This window comes from Anopheles darlingi, chromosome 2 (genome assembly GCF_943734745.1).
Source record: "Anopheles darlingi chromosome 2, idAnoDarlMG_H_01, whole genome shotgun sequence".
NCBI lineage: Eukaryota > Metazoa > Arthropoda > Insecta > Diptera > Culicidae > Anopheles > Anopheles darlingi.
In genome coordinates this window covers 13,637,317-13,654,271 of record NC_064874.1, presented here as the reverse complement: position 1 = coordinate 13,654,271, position 16,955 = coordinate 13,637,317, and the positions used below count along the sequence as shown (strand labels likewise).

General features: G+C 45.9%; 3 protein-coding genes across 4 annotated transcripts; 2 read left to right on the top strand and 1 right to left on the bottom strand.

Moving 5' to 3' along the window:
* The first annotated feature begins 265 nt into the window (after positions 1 to 265).
* Positions 266 to 4,819, top strand: LOC125951688 (glutamate receptor ionotropic, delta-2-like). The gene is made up of 7 exons (XM_049680661.1): positions 266 to 329; positions 3,438 to 3,529; positions 3,591 to 3,698; positions 3,763 to 3,965; positions 4,024 to 4,235; positions 4,297 to 4,414; positions 4,491 to 4,819. Exons 1-7 carry the CDS (start codon positions 327 to 329, stop codon positions 4,817 to 4,819), a joined length of 1,065 nt encoding a protein of 354 aa, XP_049536618.1. The 5' UTR covers positions 266 to 326.
* Positions 4,820 to 6,807: 1,988 nt separating this feature from the next.
* On the top strand, positions 6,808 to 9,324 carry LOC125950891 (dnaJ homolog subfamily B member 1). Of its 2 annotated transcripts, XM_049679273.1 has the most exons (7): positions 6,808 to 6,980; positions 7,146 to 7,312; positions 7,381 to 7,558; positions 7,631 to 8,027; positions 8,091 to 8,206; positions 8,296 to 8,459; positions 8,539 to 9,315. In XM_049679273.1, the coding sequence occupies exons 2-7, from the start codon at positions 7,186 to 7,188 to the stop codon at positions 8,646 to 8,648; spliced, it is 1,092 nt and encodes a 363-aa protein (XP_049535230.1). In that variant the 5' UTR covers positions 6,808 to 6,980; positions 7,146 to 7,185; the 3' UTR covers positions 8,649 to 9,315. The 2 variants fall into 2 exon arrangements, with proteins under 2 accessions (XP_049535230.1, XP_049535229.1); XM_049679272.1 differs by having other exon boundaries at positions 7,631 to 8,206; positions 8,539 to 9,324.
* A 1,448-nt stretch (positions 9,325 to 10,772) lies between these two features.
* On the bottom strand, positions 10,773 to 15,758 carry LOC125951682 (intraflagellar transport protein 56). Its single transcript, XM_049680653.1, has 3 exons — positions 15,753 to 15,758; positions 12,359 to 12,499; positions 10,773 to 12,287 (listed from the first exon to the last, which is right to left on the bottom strand). Exons 1-3 carry the CDS (start codon positions 15,756 to 15,758, stop codon positions 10,773 to 10,775), a joined length of 1,662 nt encoding a protein of 553 aa, XP_049536610.1.
* Positions 15,759 to 16,955: the final 1,197 nt, after the last annotated feature.

The window sequence follows — 16,955 nt, the reverse complement described above, 5'->3', positions numbered from 1 at the left end:
AACGCTCTAAGTTGGATAAGAATGTAATCGAGAACCAGTGAAAATGGGTGATTTATTATAGAATATGTGTTCTTTCTAGTGTTTCATCTAAATAGCAAAGCCACAAAAGAGTGACCCCGTTAATCTAACCACATAAATCCTGTCGGATTTGGTGCAGTTCGATGCAACTTCTTTCGACGAACGATTTCCAGTAGCAGAATGATGCAGCTCAGCAGCATACCCGCGGCAAGAAGCACGAACACGGAATACACGTCGAAAATGTTAATCTGGGTCGTTTGATTAGACCTTTTGATGCACGGTGGCATGCGGAGGAAGTAGCGCGACAAATGGTACGACACGAGTCCGGTTTCCTTCAAATGCTGCAGATTAACCCGGAACAGTTCCCTTATGGGGCTGCCCTTGGCTACTGCGAAGTGTATTGCACGATGGGGAAACAATGATACGTGGTGCAGTTCACAGATTTCTTGCTCGCTGAAGGTTTCTGCAAGTGAAAAATATGACTAATATCTGCAGTAGCACCAATAGCGCTAACGTCGATACGCACCAGAGATGTACGCATATGCATAAGAGGTATCACACTGAAAAGCATGTCCACCCTTCTTGACCAACGCTATACCTTGTGATACATTCACGTACACCTGCTTGTTTGGAAGGACACGCTCCTGGTGCAGCTTGATCGCTACCGGGTCTTTAGTTCTCTAAAAGATAATAGAATGACCGTTTAAAACCCTAGCGGATGCTTATGCTTTTTTTAGTGATACTACATTGAAGAAGTCCATGTTGTAGGACATATTCTCGATTGAAAAGGCAAGCGAGCTTGCAATCAGTTGCTCCATTGTGTTGATTGTTTTCGGTGGATCTATCAATTGGTAACCCATGATGAAAGATAGGTAGAACTGCAGCAGAACTACAGAAAACATAGTATACGCGAAGAGCGCCAATCTTTTGGCCACTAGCTTCACTTCCGCTGCGTCGTAACCTTGCTGCGAGAATATGCCTACGGTAATAAGGATCCCTAGTTCGATGGCATCGCCTAGCCGGAAGTTTGGTCTTGACCAGTCAACAACGAACGCTGCCGTGAGCAATATGACCGTCCAACTGAAGAGCCCAAGCAAGGCGAACCATGTAGCATTCTCAAAGGGATGGAGAAATATGTTTCGGTTCAAGACATTCCTGGGGTGTCGAAATAATGAGTAAAACCTAAAAAAATCGCAAAGAATAACGATTAAAATCTCGAAACTACTCGGACTGCTCCGTACTTGGCTTTCCCGAATTCTACGGTGCCATCGTAGAGTATCACTCGCTCCGATACAACGGCGAGAGGAGTAAGTGAAAAATCAACCTGCTTGGTCTGCATTTGTCCTATGACTCCCAGGGAGGAGTTCGTTCCGATGAGATCCAAACGCCAGTGGGATGCCAGAACTAGTTTCACTCTAAAGAGTAAAAAGTAACATTATAGCGTGTGAGCTGTTTCGTATGCCACGTGATGGAGGACCTAAAGTTGAGGTTCAACTGTAGCAGCTTCATTATCTGATAGGCATAGATGTGCATGTTGTAACCCTTGGGAATGACGGGTGTATTCAGATGCTCAATTAACCCTTTTGGATAATGTTGGTGCATCGTCTGTGGAGGAATTCGATACCATAAAGTGAAACTTATTTGCAAACTCATAAAAAAATCATTTCACCGAAATAACAGCCTTAAGCTGAATCTGCTTCAAATCCTGAGACCTTCGAGGTGGCCTTAGCCAACCGCTCACCGACGTCCAGATGCCCAGATAGTGATACTCGACCACACCGCGCCTGTGCTTCACTGTGCCATACACGTCATACATGTTGTAGACCGTTTTAACAGTTTGGTGAGTTATGGCTAGCGCGATACTTGCATCTATGTTGATGTTCAGTTCGTTCGTCATGCATACCGCATCTGAGAACTCATCGGCGAACAGAAGCCAACGATAGGAGGAATTGAACAAACTTGCTTTTGAAACATCCAACAAATATGATTCTGCTGCCTCACACGCAAGGTTCATAATAACCGCCATGTGGTGCGATGTTCGTGCTCCAAATCGAAAGTTGTAGTACGGCAGTCGGTGCGTGGTCGTCGCTGAAGGAGCTGCAGCGATATCGATGTACATTATTGGACCATTGAACTCGTTATGCAATTTTCCTGCCAAAGATAGCATATCCCGGTCGGTATGCTCCTGTCGGAAACAGTGCACAATAGTTAAACTGTTGATGATTGGTGTTTCGAGAAGAAAATCTTCGATTAATTTCCATCGCCCCAGAGTCACCACTAGCACTGGAAGAAACGTTAGGCAAACAATAAAACCCTGCATCATGGCGTGTGCCGCACCATTCACTAGGCAAAAGTTTCAGTTAGTTCGTTGTTTTATGCGATTGTTTGGACGTAAAACCGTTGACAAGCGGGTTATTAAATTCCTGGAATTACCGTGAACTGCGCGTATGAAGAATAGTAACAGGGGAAGCTCTAATTGCTCGCCAAATTACTTCTGTCGATGTGACAGTGCTGCAAACATGATAATGAGGTTCTATTGCAGATATTCAATTACGCTTCCTGCGTATATGCGACATGCACTAAATCGCTCTCTAGCACCATTCAATGCTTTGAGCTTCGACGTGATGGGTGGAGCTATTTGGTACAGTGTGTTTTTGCTATCGCTTCTTCACCCACCACCAGCAGTACATGCAAGCATTCGAGGCCAACTCTTGATGGAAGCCTTGGAGTGGCGTCATGTGAAGGTGATGAGTTTTTTGCATTGTAGCCATCACCACGAGGGTAAGGTTAAAGTTAAATTGTACAGATTTTGATTTTGATCGAGCTCTTGAGGCCAATAATTTTAACCTCGTCTTTAGAATCGCTCAAGGATGCACGTTACCTTCGGTTAAACTTTCAAGGATTGATGTCTTCTGTGGAATTATCGGAGTTTAACGTAGGGGAATTCGATGCCATGTTGCAATATGGCCATGTACCAGTTGGATTGTCCTTGGATTTGCGCTGCAACGGTATAGAGCATATTTTGAGGGACCTTTCACGGCGAGGATACTTTAATGGAGACTCATTCAGTTGGTTCCTCCTCGGAACGGATACTCCAGAATCGGTGGAAACCTTTTTGCTAGATTTAAATTTCACCGTTTCCTCGAGTGTACTATTTCTGCAACGAAACACGTTGAGTGTAGACAGCTTTTCTGTCTTTGACGCTTACGGTAAATGGATAAACAACAATTGGCAGACATTTATGCTTCGGATCGGTAAGTGGAATAAGACTGCCGGCTTTGAGATATGGGACAATCGCGGTAGGTATCAGAGACGCCGTACTATAGATGGAATAGATCTAAACGGCATTCGTTTGCAGGTGAGCCGCGTTATTGTGGATTTATTTTAAATTTTTTGATTTTTGTTTGCTTCATTCGCAGGATGAAGCAACGCAGATTGAGCTAATGAAGGGACCGTACACAATCATAGGTCGTTCGATGTGGAGCATTTTTGCACAGATACACAACCTCAGGTAAGAGCCTCAGTCTACTCATACGAAAAATTACAAACAGATCTTTCCCTTATTCTTCTAGCATATCAACAATTTTGCCGTTTGAGATTATTTCACTTGGCTTAATTAAAGCTAACCCAGCAAATGTTTCGAATTTTGACTACTTGGCAGCAGCTGCAGCCAAATCCCGGTAATTGCTTGTAGCATTCTTTTCTGCCAGTGTGTTGTTTAACTTTCACAATCTTCTATTCCAGGACAGTAGTTTTGTTCCAGCATCCAGAAGAAGCTAGCACAAGAAACACATTCCTAAGGCCGTTTAGCTTAGCATTGTGGCTAGCAATCGGTGCCGTGTTCATCCTGGTTGGACTGATGATCCGTAAAGCTCAGAAGTTGCGAGGCAAAAAGGATCCTCTTTTCGCAACTGAACTACTCATGGTTGGTGTCTTCTGCCAACAAGGTAACAAACAGTCTAGCATGACCCATAATTCAAAAAGCTCATTGATTAATTTCGACAGGATTCGTCGGAAACATCGACACCGTTTCGGTTCGCATTATGTTGCTCAGTGTATTGATTTTTAGCGCCCTACTCTATCAGTTCTATATGGCTCATATTGTCGGGTATTTGCTGGTAGTGCATCCGAAGCAAATTAAATCGTTTGAGCAACTTTTGGAAAATGCTTTCGATATTATTTTAGAAGACAACGATGATGTCGTAGCGTATAAGAATGTCCGTGCTGACACGTTTTATTGTCCTACAGTAGAATGCTGATGTTAACAATGTCTTGCAGGAAATCTCTTATAACAGACCCTTCGATCAGATGAACATTACAGAGGGGATATTTCTAATCAAAAGCAGCCGTAAGGCTCTTCTCTGTGATGACCAACGAGGATACGAAGAAGTAAATGGTTTGCTGTCTTCCATATATTACCTATGAAATGAATGCTGTATGTCATTGACAAAAATGTTTCTATCTTTTTTAAGCGCTTTTCACCGATTATGACCGCTGTAGATTGCAGGAGATTGCTCTCTTTCCGGAGACACCGTTACACTTAGCGCTACCGAAAGGCAGCCCATACAAGGACCTTTTCCACGTAACACTACTAAAGATCATCGAGCATGGTGTGATGCAATATGAACGGCGACGTTGGTTCACTGACAAACCCGGGTGTGCCATAAATGAGGTTAAAATGCCGGAGCTTAACCTAGATCAGACGGCCTCAGTGTTTTTGTTGCTGTTGATCGGCGTCATTGGAAGTTTGGTGGTTCTTTCGCTAGAAATTCTCGCGTCAACAGCGGGTTACCAGTGCTGATGGCTTAAAGCCATAGCCTTGTTCATGACGGAAACATTCCTTCGGAAACCATCAATCACGGAATAGCGGTTTAAAACTACGCTTCATGGTCAATTTGAATCGTTAAATATTGCTAATATTTCTTTTTGCTTCGTATTCAGAAATGGCTGAAATGATGAAACAATAGGATTAACTTGCCTGATCCAAAATCACCCATTCTAGCTTTTCTAGAAAGCTCGGCGTCTGCTGATACTCGTTGTTATTCGTTTGTTATACTTCGTTAGTTTTACGATTTACACGCAGCCAACACCGTCGCCGTCATAGTGATTCGTGATTGTTATGGCCGTCGGTTATCACTCGCGTCGTCGGTCGTCTGGAAGCTCCAACGTGGCATGCTGGTTCAACGTGCCGTAATATTGACCGAGGAACATCACTTTCCGTCAATCGTGACTCTTTATTCCATAAATCAAAAAACACGAGTGCCGCTTCTGAGTGAGATTTTAGCGCTTTTGGGCACGTAATTCAATTGGCGTGGTCGCGTGGAGAAGAAATATGATTCACCAACTGCACAGTACACATTTTACATTTGAGCTCAATCGAACACCATGCAGTATGATTTATGAACATGCTCGTTGTATTTTAAGAATGTGGTTGAGTATTCACGACACCTTGTTTGGAAACTATATTGAATGTACCGTACACGTGGTACGATAGTGGGCGACCATCACAAAAACATTAGCCACTAGATCTACCGATTGCAACACTGTGAAGCAAACAATTCTCATCTTGATAAACGAATGATGATACAATTGCAACTGTTACGCCCAGATCTACCGACACCGATCAGTCGTGCCGCGGAACTACTGATACTTTGCCGTTTCCCAGACGAGTCGTAGACTGTGTCGATAAAAAAAAGTTCTGCTCCGGAACTGGAATCGACCAAAAATAACAACGAATAAAGCTCCTGGCAAATGCCGGCCCTGTGCGACTAGGGGTATGACAAATTACCTTCAAACAGTCAGGCGCAGGACACGCGAGCAACTTTTGACCGAAAAGGAGAAGTATGCCATTCTGGGAGGCACGCCATTCAGTCATAGTATCGCTGCTAGCTCTTTCTCTTGGCAGCTATCAGTATGAGGCCAAAGGCCGCCAGCTGAGGCGCGCTTCGAGTACAGCAACTTCATTTCTCGCGCCGTTTGATCGATAAGGATATGCCATATGAACCGGCTCGTCCTGTGTCGGTAGCACGACGCTTCCGGTTGTAACGCACATGTCCGCCGGCAGGGTACGTGATAGGGCTAAGGTGAGATAGGGATGTTTTTGAACACGAGTTATCACTTTCACCGGAAGCATGGTCGGTGTCTAAGTTGAGGGAGGCGTTGGAGTCGATCTCTCCTAACATCGGTTAAGTTCGTTAGATGCCCCTGGCAAAAAGCGTTTAACGTATCACGTGGTCGGTAGTGTGCCAAATTAATTCAAAATGTTTTAGTTGAAGCCATCAACGGTGAAATTGCTCGTCTGACCAACTTTTGCTGCAACCCCATGCATCCGCTCAGTATGCAGGAAACGTTAAAAATTTTCCGGAAGAGTGAGGTATCTGCTTTTAAACTTGCCGGCTGTAAAGTGGTTAATTCTTGGGCGTTAAATGGGATCCGCTGCTTTCTTTTCGGCAACTAGAGACTCGGGGAAATGGAAAATTCTACACATCTTGTGAGAAAACCCGGTTCCACAGTGGGAAATGAAGCGGACCGAAATAGGTTAAAATGTGTACTTTGGTAGCAACATGTTCGGAAAATATAAGTGGCAATTAATTCTCCTGGCACGATTCTTGCCATCCCAAGGCCAAGGTCCCGATTTCTTTGCTAAAAACGTTGTATTTATTTTATTTGTTTACTCTTGCGATGATGTGAATTTCGCAACGCTGAGATAATTCACACGTGAACTTCGCCCCGTCGGCAATGACTTGGCCAACTCACTTCGCTCTATGTGTTTTTCTGTTGCGAGTTTCCAAATCTTCTTCGATGTGGGTTTTCGAAAGATAATGACGAGGATTCACAAGATAGAAGTGTGTGCCGATTAGAATTTGGTTATTATATCGCTCGCTGTACGGAGGCCGCCTCGCCTCGAATTCCTACCGTCGTGACACGACATTTTCGATAGCCGGATACACAGTTCACATTCAGTAAGAAGCAGAACTTTCCTAACCTTTGTTGTTTGTATACCAAGGATGTGCACAAAATAGTGGAAAGGAAGGGGATGGAGGAGACCGCTACGTGCGAAATTGGCTGGCAGACTTTGCATGTTCTTACCCAATTGCTCTGCTTATCTTCTTCTTCCGTTTGTAAAGGTTGCTCGGGATAGCTCCTCCTCGGAGATAAAAATAAACCATGAACAAGGAAGCCGCCGAGGACTGTGTGGAACGGGCCGTCAAGTACCTGGCCGACGGGAAGATCGAGAAAGCGGAGAAACTCCTAAACAAATCGATTACCCTTCATCCAACGAAACGAGCCGAAGGTTCGTACAGTTCGGAAAACATCCCCGGTCACGGAATGCCCCTTTCTCACTCCCCGATGCCTTTGCAGAGCTGCTGAGCAAGATCAAATGTGGAGCTTATGCCGATAGTGCCACGTCCGGTAACACCTCGGACGATGGGTTACGGCAGCGTAGTACAGCGAAAGGGGCAGCTCCCAAAGCGGAAAGCAGCACCGAAACCGTGGAATACACCCCGGAGCAACTGGAGGCGGTTAAACGAATCAAAAAGTGTGTAGACTGCTCACGTGGTGTTGCCAGCACGATGCACATTAACATAGAGTTGTTCTTTCGTTGTCGTAGGTGCAAGGATTACTACGAAGTACTGGGCGTATCGAAGGATGCAACCGATTCGGATATCAAGAAGGCTTACAAGAAACTGGCATTGCAACTGCATCCGGACAAGAACCAGGCACCGGGTGCAGTGGAAGCGTTCAAGGCGATCGGTAATGCCGCGGCCATCCTAACCGATGCCGAGAAGCGAAAGTCGTACGATCTGTACGGGTCAGAAGAGCAGCATCATCCAACGACTGCTCGTCGAACGCGCTATCAGTACGATTATGCGTATTCGCGAGGCTTCGAAACGGAGTTTACCGCCGAAGAGCTGTTTAATATGTTTTTTGGTGGCGAAATTCCTACGCAACATGTATACACGCGCCAAAGACGGTTTCATCGAGCCGAACAACAGCAGTATCGTGAGGTAGGCTTCGCTACGAAATGGCCCAATGTGATCGTTAGTCTTACGCTTTTTTCCATGTTTCAGCCACAATCGGGTTTTGCAGCATTCATCAACCTTCTGCCAATCATTCTACTTATTGCACTGTCGATGATGTCTTCGTTCTTCATTTCCGATCCTATCTATAGCCTAACCCCTAGCCAGTAAGTGTGAAGGATGGCACACAATCAACACTTTTATTTGTCCGTATGCTCTTGCGGCTCAACCACGCTTTTCTCGTTCGATTTTGCAGAAAATTCTCTGTTCCTCGTAAAACGAACCAGCTTAAAATTCCGTACTACGTGAAGGAAAACTTCCATTCGGAGTATCAAGGTTCGGTCGGCCGGTTAGAAGCATCCGTTGAGGAGGACTATTTAAACAATCTAAAACATTCCTGCTATCGAGAGCGGAATTACAGTGAGTACCTGTTGCTAAGCCTCGTAGCACGATCTGTGACGATTCTAATGATCTGTTAACTTTCCCTTTCGTTCCACAGAGGATACGATGCTAATGAAGGCGCGAAACTTTGGGGACCGCGAGCTTTACCAAAAGGCGCAAAACATCAATACTCCGTCCTGTGAGAAGCTGCAAAGTTTACACAACTAGTCAAACGGGGACACGTGGTTTTCGCTGGATTTCTATTTCGTTTAAAATAACCTCAATATTCTCCTTTTAATACACCACGACTCGCCTCAGCGTGCCGGTGAATACTTGTATTTCTGTGTGGTTTGCCGTGTTGTTGGGCACCCTGGGATTGTTGATCCTTTTCCCCCTGCCCAATTGGTTGGTGGGCATTTTGTTATTTGTTTTCATGTATTCGATAAGGCGGAAATGCTGGGAGCAGACCGCCTTTTCTGCCACCAAGGCCAGGCACCGTGATGGTGTTAACGCGGCAAGCAACATTTTGTATTAGTCGCAACCGGGACACAATGGTGGCAATAGATATCAGCACGGGCGGACGTAACTGTATGTAACGTTAGCAAATTTTCTGTTCTATGTTAACGCTGTAGGAAAATGAAGTCATCGGGAGACGGGCTAGATGCGTAAGTATAATGATATTTCGAGTAATTTATGAAACAACTCACTCTTCGAAATAAAAGATACGGAAACATGGAAGAAATGTGTACACATTATCGTTAACCTTGATCAGTGGCATCCAGACGCATTAAAGGTGCTAAAAGGGTGCGTTTCTTTTATGTTTATTAGCGCACGTCGTTGCCTTTGCCGGAATGAGTACTAAACCATCATTATGGGCTAATTAACGATCGTACGCACCCCTTTGGTTTAGGGTGGAAAGGGCAGAATACGGTTTCTTTTGAAGATGGAAAACCATAAATTTTCAAACCCAGAAACGCAGCACTTTCCGCTGCTTACACGATGTCACTAGGGAATTTATGGGTTCCAGGTTTCGCAAAACCATACTTTCAAATTTATAGTTTACTTAATAAACTGCTGCCCCGGTGTGCAAACATAAACCCAAATGGCAAAGACTGTTGAAATGTGTGCCCACGTGTAGTAACACACGTGTTTGGCCTACTACCGAAAGTACCTTGTTCGCGACGCTTTTTGTTTTCCAGAGCAACCGATCTAGTTATCATGTTCACTTTTGCTTCCTACCGTGGGAAAGAAGGCCTTCCTTCCACCAGTGCGTTGCGAAACCAAATACACAAGTTGCGGTTAGTTGTGTGCATTTTGTGCATCCAGTAATGCACCCTTTCCAACCGAATGCAGCAGTAAAAGGCTGGTAGTGTTTTTACCTTCTCAACGAGCGGGAAAAACTTTACAGCCATTTATCGTATGGTGGCAGATGGTTTTTGTCCAGAGTTTTTTGGGGATGCTGGTGGGTATGCAGGGTATGGTTGACTGCTTTGTAAATTTCCATTTGACTTCGGCTCGGTCTGCTGCACCTTTGCTCACCGAAATGTGTTTCCTTTCAAGCTTGGTTTGAGGAGTTTTTGGGGTGCGTTACGTTTGCTCCGAGAAAACGGATGCCATCGCCTGACTTGGGAGTAGCAGCAGTCGAAGGTTACGACGCGAAGGTTTCTTGGATGCTTCATTATGAAATCCAACTTCAACGTTGCACTGATAACTTTGCTGCTGTAGCTCATTCCATCATGCTAATTGTTATGAGTTAACCTCAAACAAGAGTCTCTCCGACAAAAAAGGATTCAGATCAAGTGCTTGAGCGAACGGAAACTTTTCAACAATTCATCAGCCATAACGTAATGGGCATCGTTCTTATCGTTCCCGATAAGGCTGTTGGATGAAAGTTTAGTTTAATTAAATTATTTTTTTGCATAATTAGCTCACCCCTATCCGCGGTATATTTACGAGAAGTAGTCGAGATTACAAGTAGCCCACGGTGACCACATTTCATCCGTGACAAGGGGCGGCTCGGACTTTAGCTGAGCATGGCGTAGCGAAAGGATGGAAGGGATGTGATCGAAAACGGTTATCCTGCTACTTGATAAACCCATTTCGCAATTAAAAATCTTCACGAATAATTGAGTTGGCTGTGGTTTGGACATCATTTTTACCGAATGATGTGGCCTGCAATAACGCTTAATCGGAAGGCCTGAAGAGTGCGTACAATTGGCACGTGCTGTGCCACTCATAACTCGAACTCAGAGGGGCCGCTTTGGAGATTAAAACCTGATTTTAAGTTCAATTTATTTTTTTTAAATTCCATTCAAAAGTTTGCCTTTCGTTGTTTCGTAGTATTTGCTGTGACTACTTGATGGTGCTCGCGAATCGACGGATGACTCTGAGCATACCCTCGGCCTGAGCGTTGGTGGAGTCCCTCAGCAGCGAAATAATCTCAGACACCCCGCCCGGTGGTGCACCGCTACCTCGTTTCGCTAGAATGGCCTGTACGGCGCCGGCACACGCACCACGTTTTCCCTCCCAGTATTCCGGGTTCGGATCGAGCTTCTCGAGCGTATCGAACGCTTTGGCCGCAATCCAAAACTCACCCACACGGTAGCTATCGTTCGCGATCAGCTGCAGCAATGCGAATGCATCCGGTGTCGAGTCCTTGGTGAGGAAAATGTTCCACGCCTGGTCCGCATGACCCGCGTGGATATGACACTTGGCCAACACCATCCCGAACGTGCTGTCCGTTTTGATGGAAATATCGTGTATCTGAAGCAGCAGCTCCTCCGCCTCCTTGTAGTACCCCGTGGCGGCTTTGGCCTGGGCATAGTTGTAGTTGAAAGTATCGTCGTTCACGAAGTAACTGCGAATGGAATTGAGGTACACAAGCACCTCCTCAAACTGACCGTAGAGAAAGAAGGCCGAAGCCATACTTTGCCGCCCCGGGATGGTGTCACACTCGGAGGCCGAACCACCGACGAGATGCAGACACTGTTGCGCATTTTTCAAATGCTCCTTCGAACCCGTTTCCTGGCCGAGGGCAGCGTGTACCACACCCTTGAGGATGTACTCCTGAGGGACCGTCGGTTGAACTTCTTTCATCAACTGATACGCCTCCTGGATCTCACCACGCCGGAGATGGTGAATCGCTAGGTTTAGTCGAGCCTCCGGCACGATGTCAAGTAGGTGTGGCAACACCTGCAGCGCACCTTCACCATTGCGGAACACCACCAGATTGTGCTTGATCAGATCCGCACCAAATGTACCGCTTTCGACCAGATGCTTGATTTCCTGTTCGGCGGCCCTACCATTGAACAACCGGAACCGATTGCATGCCTTCAGGTTGATGGCAATCGTGCTGTCGGGATACTGGTTCAGGTACAACTCGAGAACTTCTTGCGAGATGTCATAGTAGTCCAGCTTGTAGTAGCAGATCGCCACGTACACGTTGAGCGCCAGGAGGTCCTTGTTGTCCAGCAGGACGCGCTTGTAGATGTCGATTGCTTCCTGGTAGTGCGATCGCAGATAGTGCATCCCGGCCAGACTAAGCTGATCCTCGACCACATCCCGTAACGATCCGTGCAACTCCATCAAACGATCCTCGTCGGCCAGCTTGTGGGCGAGATGGAACAATAGCCGAATCTTCAGCGGGCTCTGGGGCAATTCCTCCACCAGCTTCTGGGCCTCATCGTACATGCCAAGGTAGAACATGCAGACGCAAATGTTCAGCCCCACTTCTTTCAGTGTATTGTCAGCCGCATAGATCTTCTCGTATAACTGGAGGGCCCGCTTGTACTCGCCGATGTGGAAATCGCAAAACCCGATCCATAGTTGCTTCAGTTGATCCGGAACCTCATCATAGTCCTTGGAGCACTGGATGGAGATTTAAGTAGTTATGAGAGTCGCTACTTCATCGCCATAACATTATCGCCTCTACAACAAACCTGAAGCACTGTCTTTGCGCCTATGTAGTCACGCTTTAGCAGGAAGTCTTCGAACGAAGGAATCGTTACGGCTCGAGAGCTGCCTAGCCCCGCAGAGTTGCGGTTTCCTTTCGCCGACTCCGATTTGGTGCGTGATAATATCTGTTAAATAAATGTAATGCTTTAGCTTTTCCATTAATACAAGCTCCATTTAACCTTACCATTTCTGCAGTACTGAAAAATCCTGTTAGTTGTTAGTGGGAATGTTTTGTTGCGCTCGCCTGTTACCATAGTTACCAACGGTTCAAACGTCAGGGAACGCAACGGCTCATAGTTCAGCGGTCATGTATCCGACGGGCCATTTAAAAGCATAACGGTAAAGAGTGTGATAATGCCAAATTGGCGCATATAGAGCGTGAGCATTAATTGTGCCAAAGTGATTTTTCCGCTTAACGATTGCACATCGTATCCAATTTCACGTGCCATTAAATTCGGACGATGGATCAAAAGATTATCGGTTGTCTTCTCATGGCATTCAGGCCAGACACTCCACACTGGAACTGGAACGTGCCACGGAACACGTTTGTCTTATTGCATTGCAGTACATTTATCTCAATCCTAGACAAACAACACTGTAATCGTTAGTAATTCACTGCAGATGAAGAAGGAAAAAAGATTTTCCGTATGAATTGTTCTTCAACAATTGGAATGATGTTTTGCGACGCGACGAATAGACCCACTGCACTTGAGATCCATTTAAAAATTTATGTGAATTCAAACGGTACCCTTAGCGTTAGAGCAACGACCACGCTGTGTATCCTTTGCACAGTGATGTCCAGTCTGGAATGCTGAATGGACGACTGAACCGTAAAGACGAATTAACCAAATCATTTATCAACGGGTAAACGTGTTGGCAGCTATCGCCCGCCACTACTCGTTGTCCGACTGGACATTCTACAAGTAAAACAAAAAAAGGCAAACAATGTTCGTCCGACATACGATTGCAAGGGATTACGTGAGGCATCAAACAAATGAGAGTGTCAGGACATAAAAACAAAACATAAAGTCTCCCTGGTACATGTTGCTCGCCAAGGGCTCGGATATGATAATAAACCAATCTTTCTGATGTCGTCTTATTGTCGAGTGGAGTCTATATTGTTAATGCTGGTCAGTGAAACGACTGTGGATCGTATGGTGTTGCTGGAGTTATGCTAATCGTTGTCTCTGTGGAAGCAAACAGTGTTGAGCATGATTCAGAAGATGATGTCTCTCCTCTTTTTGACTGGTGCAAAACTCTACGTCGAGAACATATTCATTTGCAATTGTTCCGGTTAGAAAACATATTCTATGGTCGATGGGGTAGGTGGTCATCAAATAACGCTTTTGCTTAATGTGGCGTCCACAGGAGCGACGACAATGTGTGTGCATACAGTCCCGACGCAGAAGAAGACTGTGGAGTACGATAAAATAGGAAATTTGTACGAAAACTGGCTGGACGATCGTTGGTAGGTAAGCAGCGGGCTCTGTCTCTCCACCACCATTGATGGCTGGTTACGAGATCCATGTTGGCATTATCGTTAGCCAATGATGGCCAAAAACTCCCAAGGCGCACCACCGAAAGCAAAGAGGTGACCAGCAGGACCACATGAACCTTAGATTGTAACCTATAGCAACGTGAGGCTCTCTCGGGTCCGCCGTTGTTGAGCAACAATTTTTGATGAGTTCGCCTTTGTCACTTAACTGAGGCGAGGGGATTGACATCATTTGAGCACACACGGTCATGCCCCCCCGGGAAAAGGGTGATAATACCGTTGTACGCCCGTAATGCGGAATGCTGGTGGTCCGTTTGTGACGGTCCTTCCGTTCGGTAGCACAACGTCTACACCGTTTTGATCCCTAATTTGGTGACCGAACAACGCCTTTGGTGGGAACAGCTGGTTAGTAGTCGTCGCAATGGCGTCGGGGCACTGTTTTTGGGAGTTGCTTAATTCTGCCCATGCACGCTGCACCAAATTGGGCTTAGTTTTTAATGCAGTTTACGATGCATTCAACATGGTTGCAGGCAGGTTGCAGTCGGTTGCCCGGACGAGCACCATACAGGGGAAGCCAATAATTCTCTCCGCAAACACCGTAGCAAAGCCGAGTGTTTTTGCCATTGCCGGTTGGTACTCTAGAACGGGAACGCAAGAGCCGAGATTGAAGAGCAGAAATACTGACCGTCAGGGTCAGGTTTACCATCAATTAGTTAAAAGTGACATCGACATGACTCCGGGTGTCAGCTGCAAAATCTGCTGCTAGGCGATGCTGTCCTCTGCCGCTCCGTTCTGTGCACTGTTCGCATTTGTTCGGAAATCATTGGCCCAGAATGGCTCAATCCGGTTCCGGTTCGATCGCTCGCTCTATCGGATGTACGGAGCACAATAATGACCAAACAACAACAACACCCAGCACCCAAATTGCAGTTCGGTTACTTTTAGGAGGAAAGTTTTTCGATTTGTTTGCCCCTGCTATTCGCCTTCAAATCATACATCGCTTAGCCTGGTAGTTCGGCCAGGTTTCGTCCTCGAATACATTTATGCCACCAGTTTCGAAATGCAGCCTTGTACAAATATTAAAGTGTGCGGGTGTGTGTGTGTGTGTGTGTGTGTGTGTGTGTGTGTGTGTGTGTGTGTGTGTGTGTGGGCGAGCCGCAATCCGCCTGGACTTTTTTAATAAAGTTTGTTGCTCAACATTGTGGCAAGCATTCCTCGAATCCGATGAAATCACGGAGAACCTGCAGTTTCACGCCGTCACGACGCCATCAGGAACATGCTGCGTTCTTCTCCACATGCCCATACGTATGTTCAAACGTTTTACCGGCGCTTTTCGGGGTTGATTTTATTATGTTTTGCCAGCCCGCTGAGGAACGTTGGGTCGGACGCCAGAGCTGATTAGCCGTTGATGAGGCAATAACCGTTTGCTGCCACACCGGCGACCGAAAGGGGTTGCTGCTGTGCACCCGATCATCCCTTTTTTGCTGCTTTCCGGAATGGTTGAAGGTGCAGCTGGATTCCAAACGGTTATGGCGGTCTTCATAACTCGCTTTGTGAAAGGTACAGCAAAATCCCGGCAGTTCAAGAAAGCTGGAAACGATCACATGCAGCGTAGGAAAGGGAAGGATTGAATTTCAAGGACCGAAGCGTCAATTTTCGCTTTGGTGTCGGTTCATTTTTACGGTAGGACGGACCTAGTATTTGAGCTATGTTTCCGGGAAAACGGAAACTCTACTCAATGCCACGATGGTCGCACATAACCAGGAGATGATTTAGTAAACGGATTTGGGTTCAGGTGTCAATGTTCCACTTTCGAAGTTTTGAAAACTGTCTTGAGAGACTGGTGTCCAAGAAAAGGAAAGAGTTGCTATACATTGAATTACCTTCATCCTGGCGCGCATCACATGCTATGGGAATCTGTTATAAATAGTGAAATGTATGAACAATGCACATTGTTTTATATTTGCGATCCACCTTCAATTCTCCTTTCTGCTTGTACTTGACCTGTAATGGACGTAAACATCAAAATACTGGCCACTGACTTAAAAATAATGCACGCCCACCACGGGTGTAAATGCGAAACGGAATGCGAATCATCTGCATACCTTCGCTCGAAAAACAAGGTGCATGAATCATCGAACGCAATCTACGCAAAACAGCATTCTTTGGAAGGAATTCCTTCCGTAAACGTAACCAACGTAAACAGAGCATTCGATTCAGATGAAAACAGTCCGACGGTGTTTCATCCACCAAAAACAGTGGCGGCAGTCAGTGGCCCACGTGCGAGTATCTCACGCACGCCATACAGCTCAGAGTTCCTTCCCCGAAAGGACGCGAGCTCACGAGTGAAACACGAACACGAACGAACACGGCTGAGAGCCGCACGTGATTGATCAACCCCCACACCTCCCTCCTCATCCTCCCGCAACAGCACCGTGATGGCCATTGTTTTTTGGTTTATGGGTTTATTTATTTAAGTTGATCCTCCCTTTAAAAAATGGTTCATTTAATGGCGTCCATTTGTCACATTAGCGCACTGTACGATCGGTGTCGGGCTGTGGTCGATGAAGTACTCGCATCGCCAGTACACTGCATTGCCATTCCTTGGCAACAGTTGCTATGGTCTATGTGGTCGCCTTGGTGGCCCGCCAAACCAACCGACATTAAATAGCTTCCCACCTGACGAACGAGCAACCCTCTCGTGTTGCTCGTAAACGGTGCGATGGAATGTGGTGAAGCATAAACCGGTTGTTGGAATAAACATTGAGAGACTCTAGTGTAAATAGATCGATTTGTTGAAAACGTTAATTGTTGCGATCTGTGGTTTGACGCAACTATAGTTTTATATAGAGCACTTTTTATAACTGAACCCCACCAGCAACGCAACAGTAGAAACGATTAACCGCTACCGAGTCGACCTTCTCTCTGGCTCCTTTCCTCATTACCCTCTCTAAACAAAACGCCTTACATTTTGCTATTCAAACAGCGAGAAAAGAAATTCACGATGCAATACAAAAATTGATCCCCATCTTCCTTTTACCCTCACCTCATAGTGCATTCCGATGGCAGGAGTAGCCGAGTTTAAA

Excerpts from the sequence above, each read along its gene's own strand:
- LOC125951688 (XM_049680661.1), top strand. Across the intron at positions 3,699-3,762 it reads GCAGCTGCAGCCAAATCCCG|GACAGTAGTTTTGTTCCAGC; the intron begins GTAATTGCTTGT and ends CTTCTATTCCAG. Across the intron at positions 3,966-4,023 it reads TGGTGTCTTCTGCCAACAAG|GATTCGTCGGAAACATCGAC; the intron begins GTAACAAACAGT and ends TAATTTCGACAG.
- LOC125950891 (XM_049679272.1), top strand. The coding sequence starts at position 7,186 with ATGAACAAGGAAGCCGCCGAGGACTGTGTGGAACGGGCCGTCAAGTAC. Across the intron at positions 8,207-8,295 it reads TATAGCCTAACCCCTAGCCA|AAAATTCTCTGTTCCTCGTA; the intron begins GTAAGTGTGAAG and ends TCGATTTTGCAG. Across the intron at positions 8,460-8,538 it reads CTATCGAGAGCGGAATTACA|AGGATACGATGCTAATGAAG; the intron begins GTGAGTACCTGT and ends TTCGTTCCACAG.
- LOC125951682 (XM_049680653.1), bottom strand. Across the intron at positions 12,288-12,358 it reads GCGCAAAGACAGTGCTTCAG|TGCTCCAAGGACTATGATGA; the intron begins GTTTGTTGTAGA and ends ATCTCCATCCAG.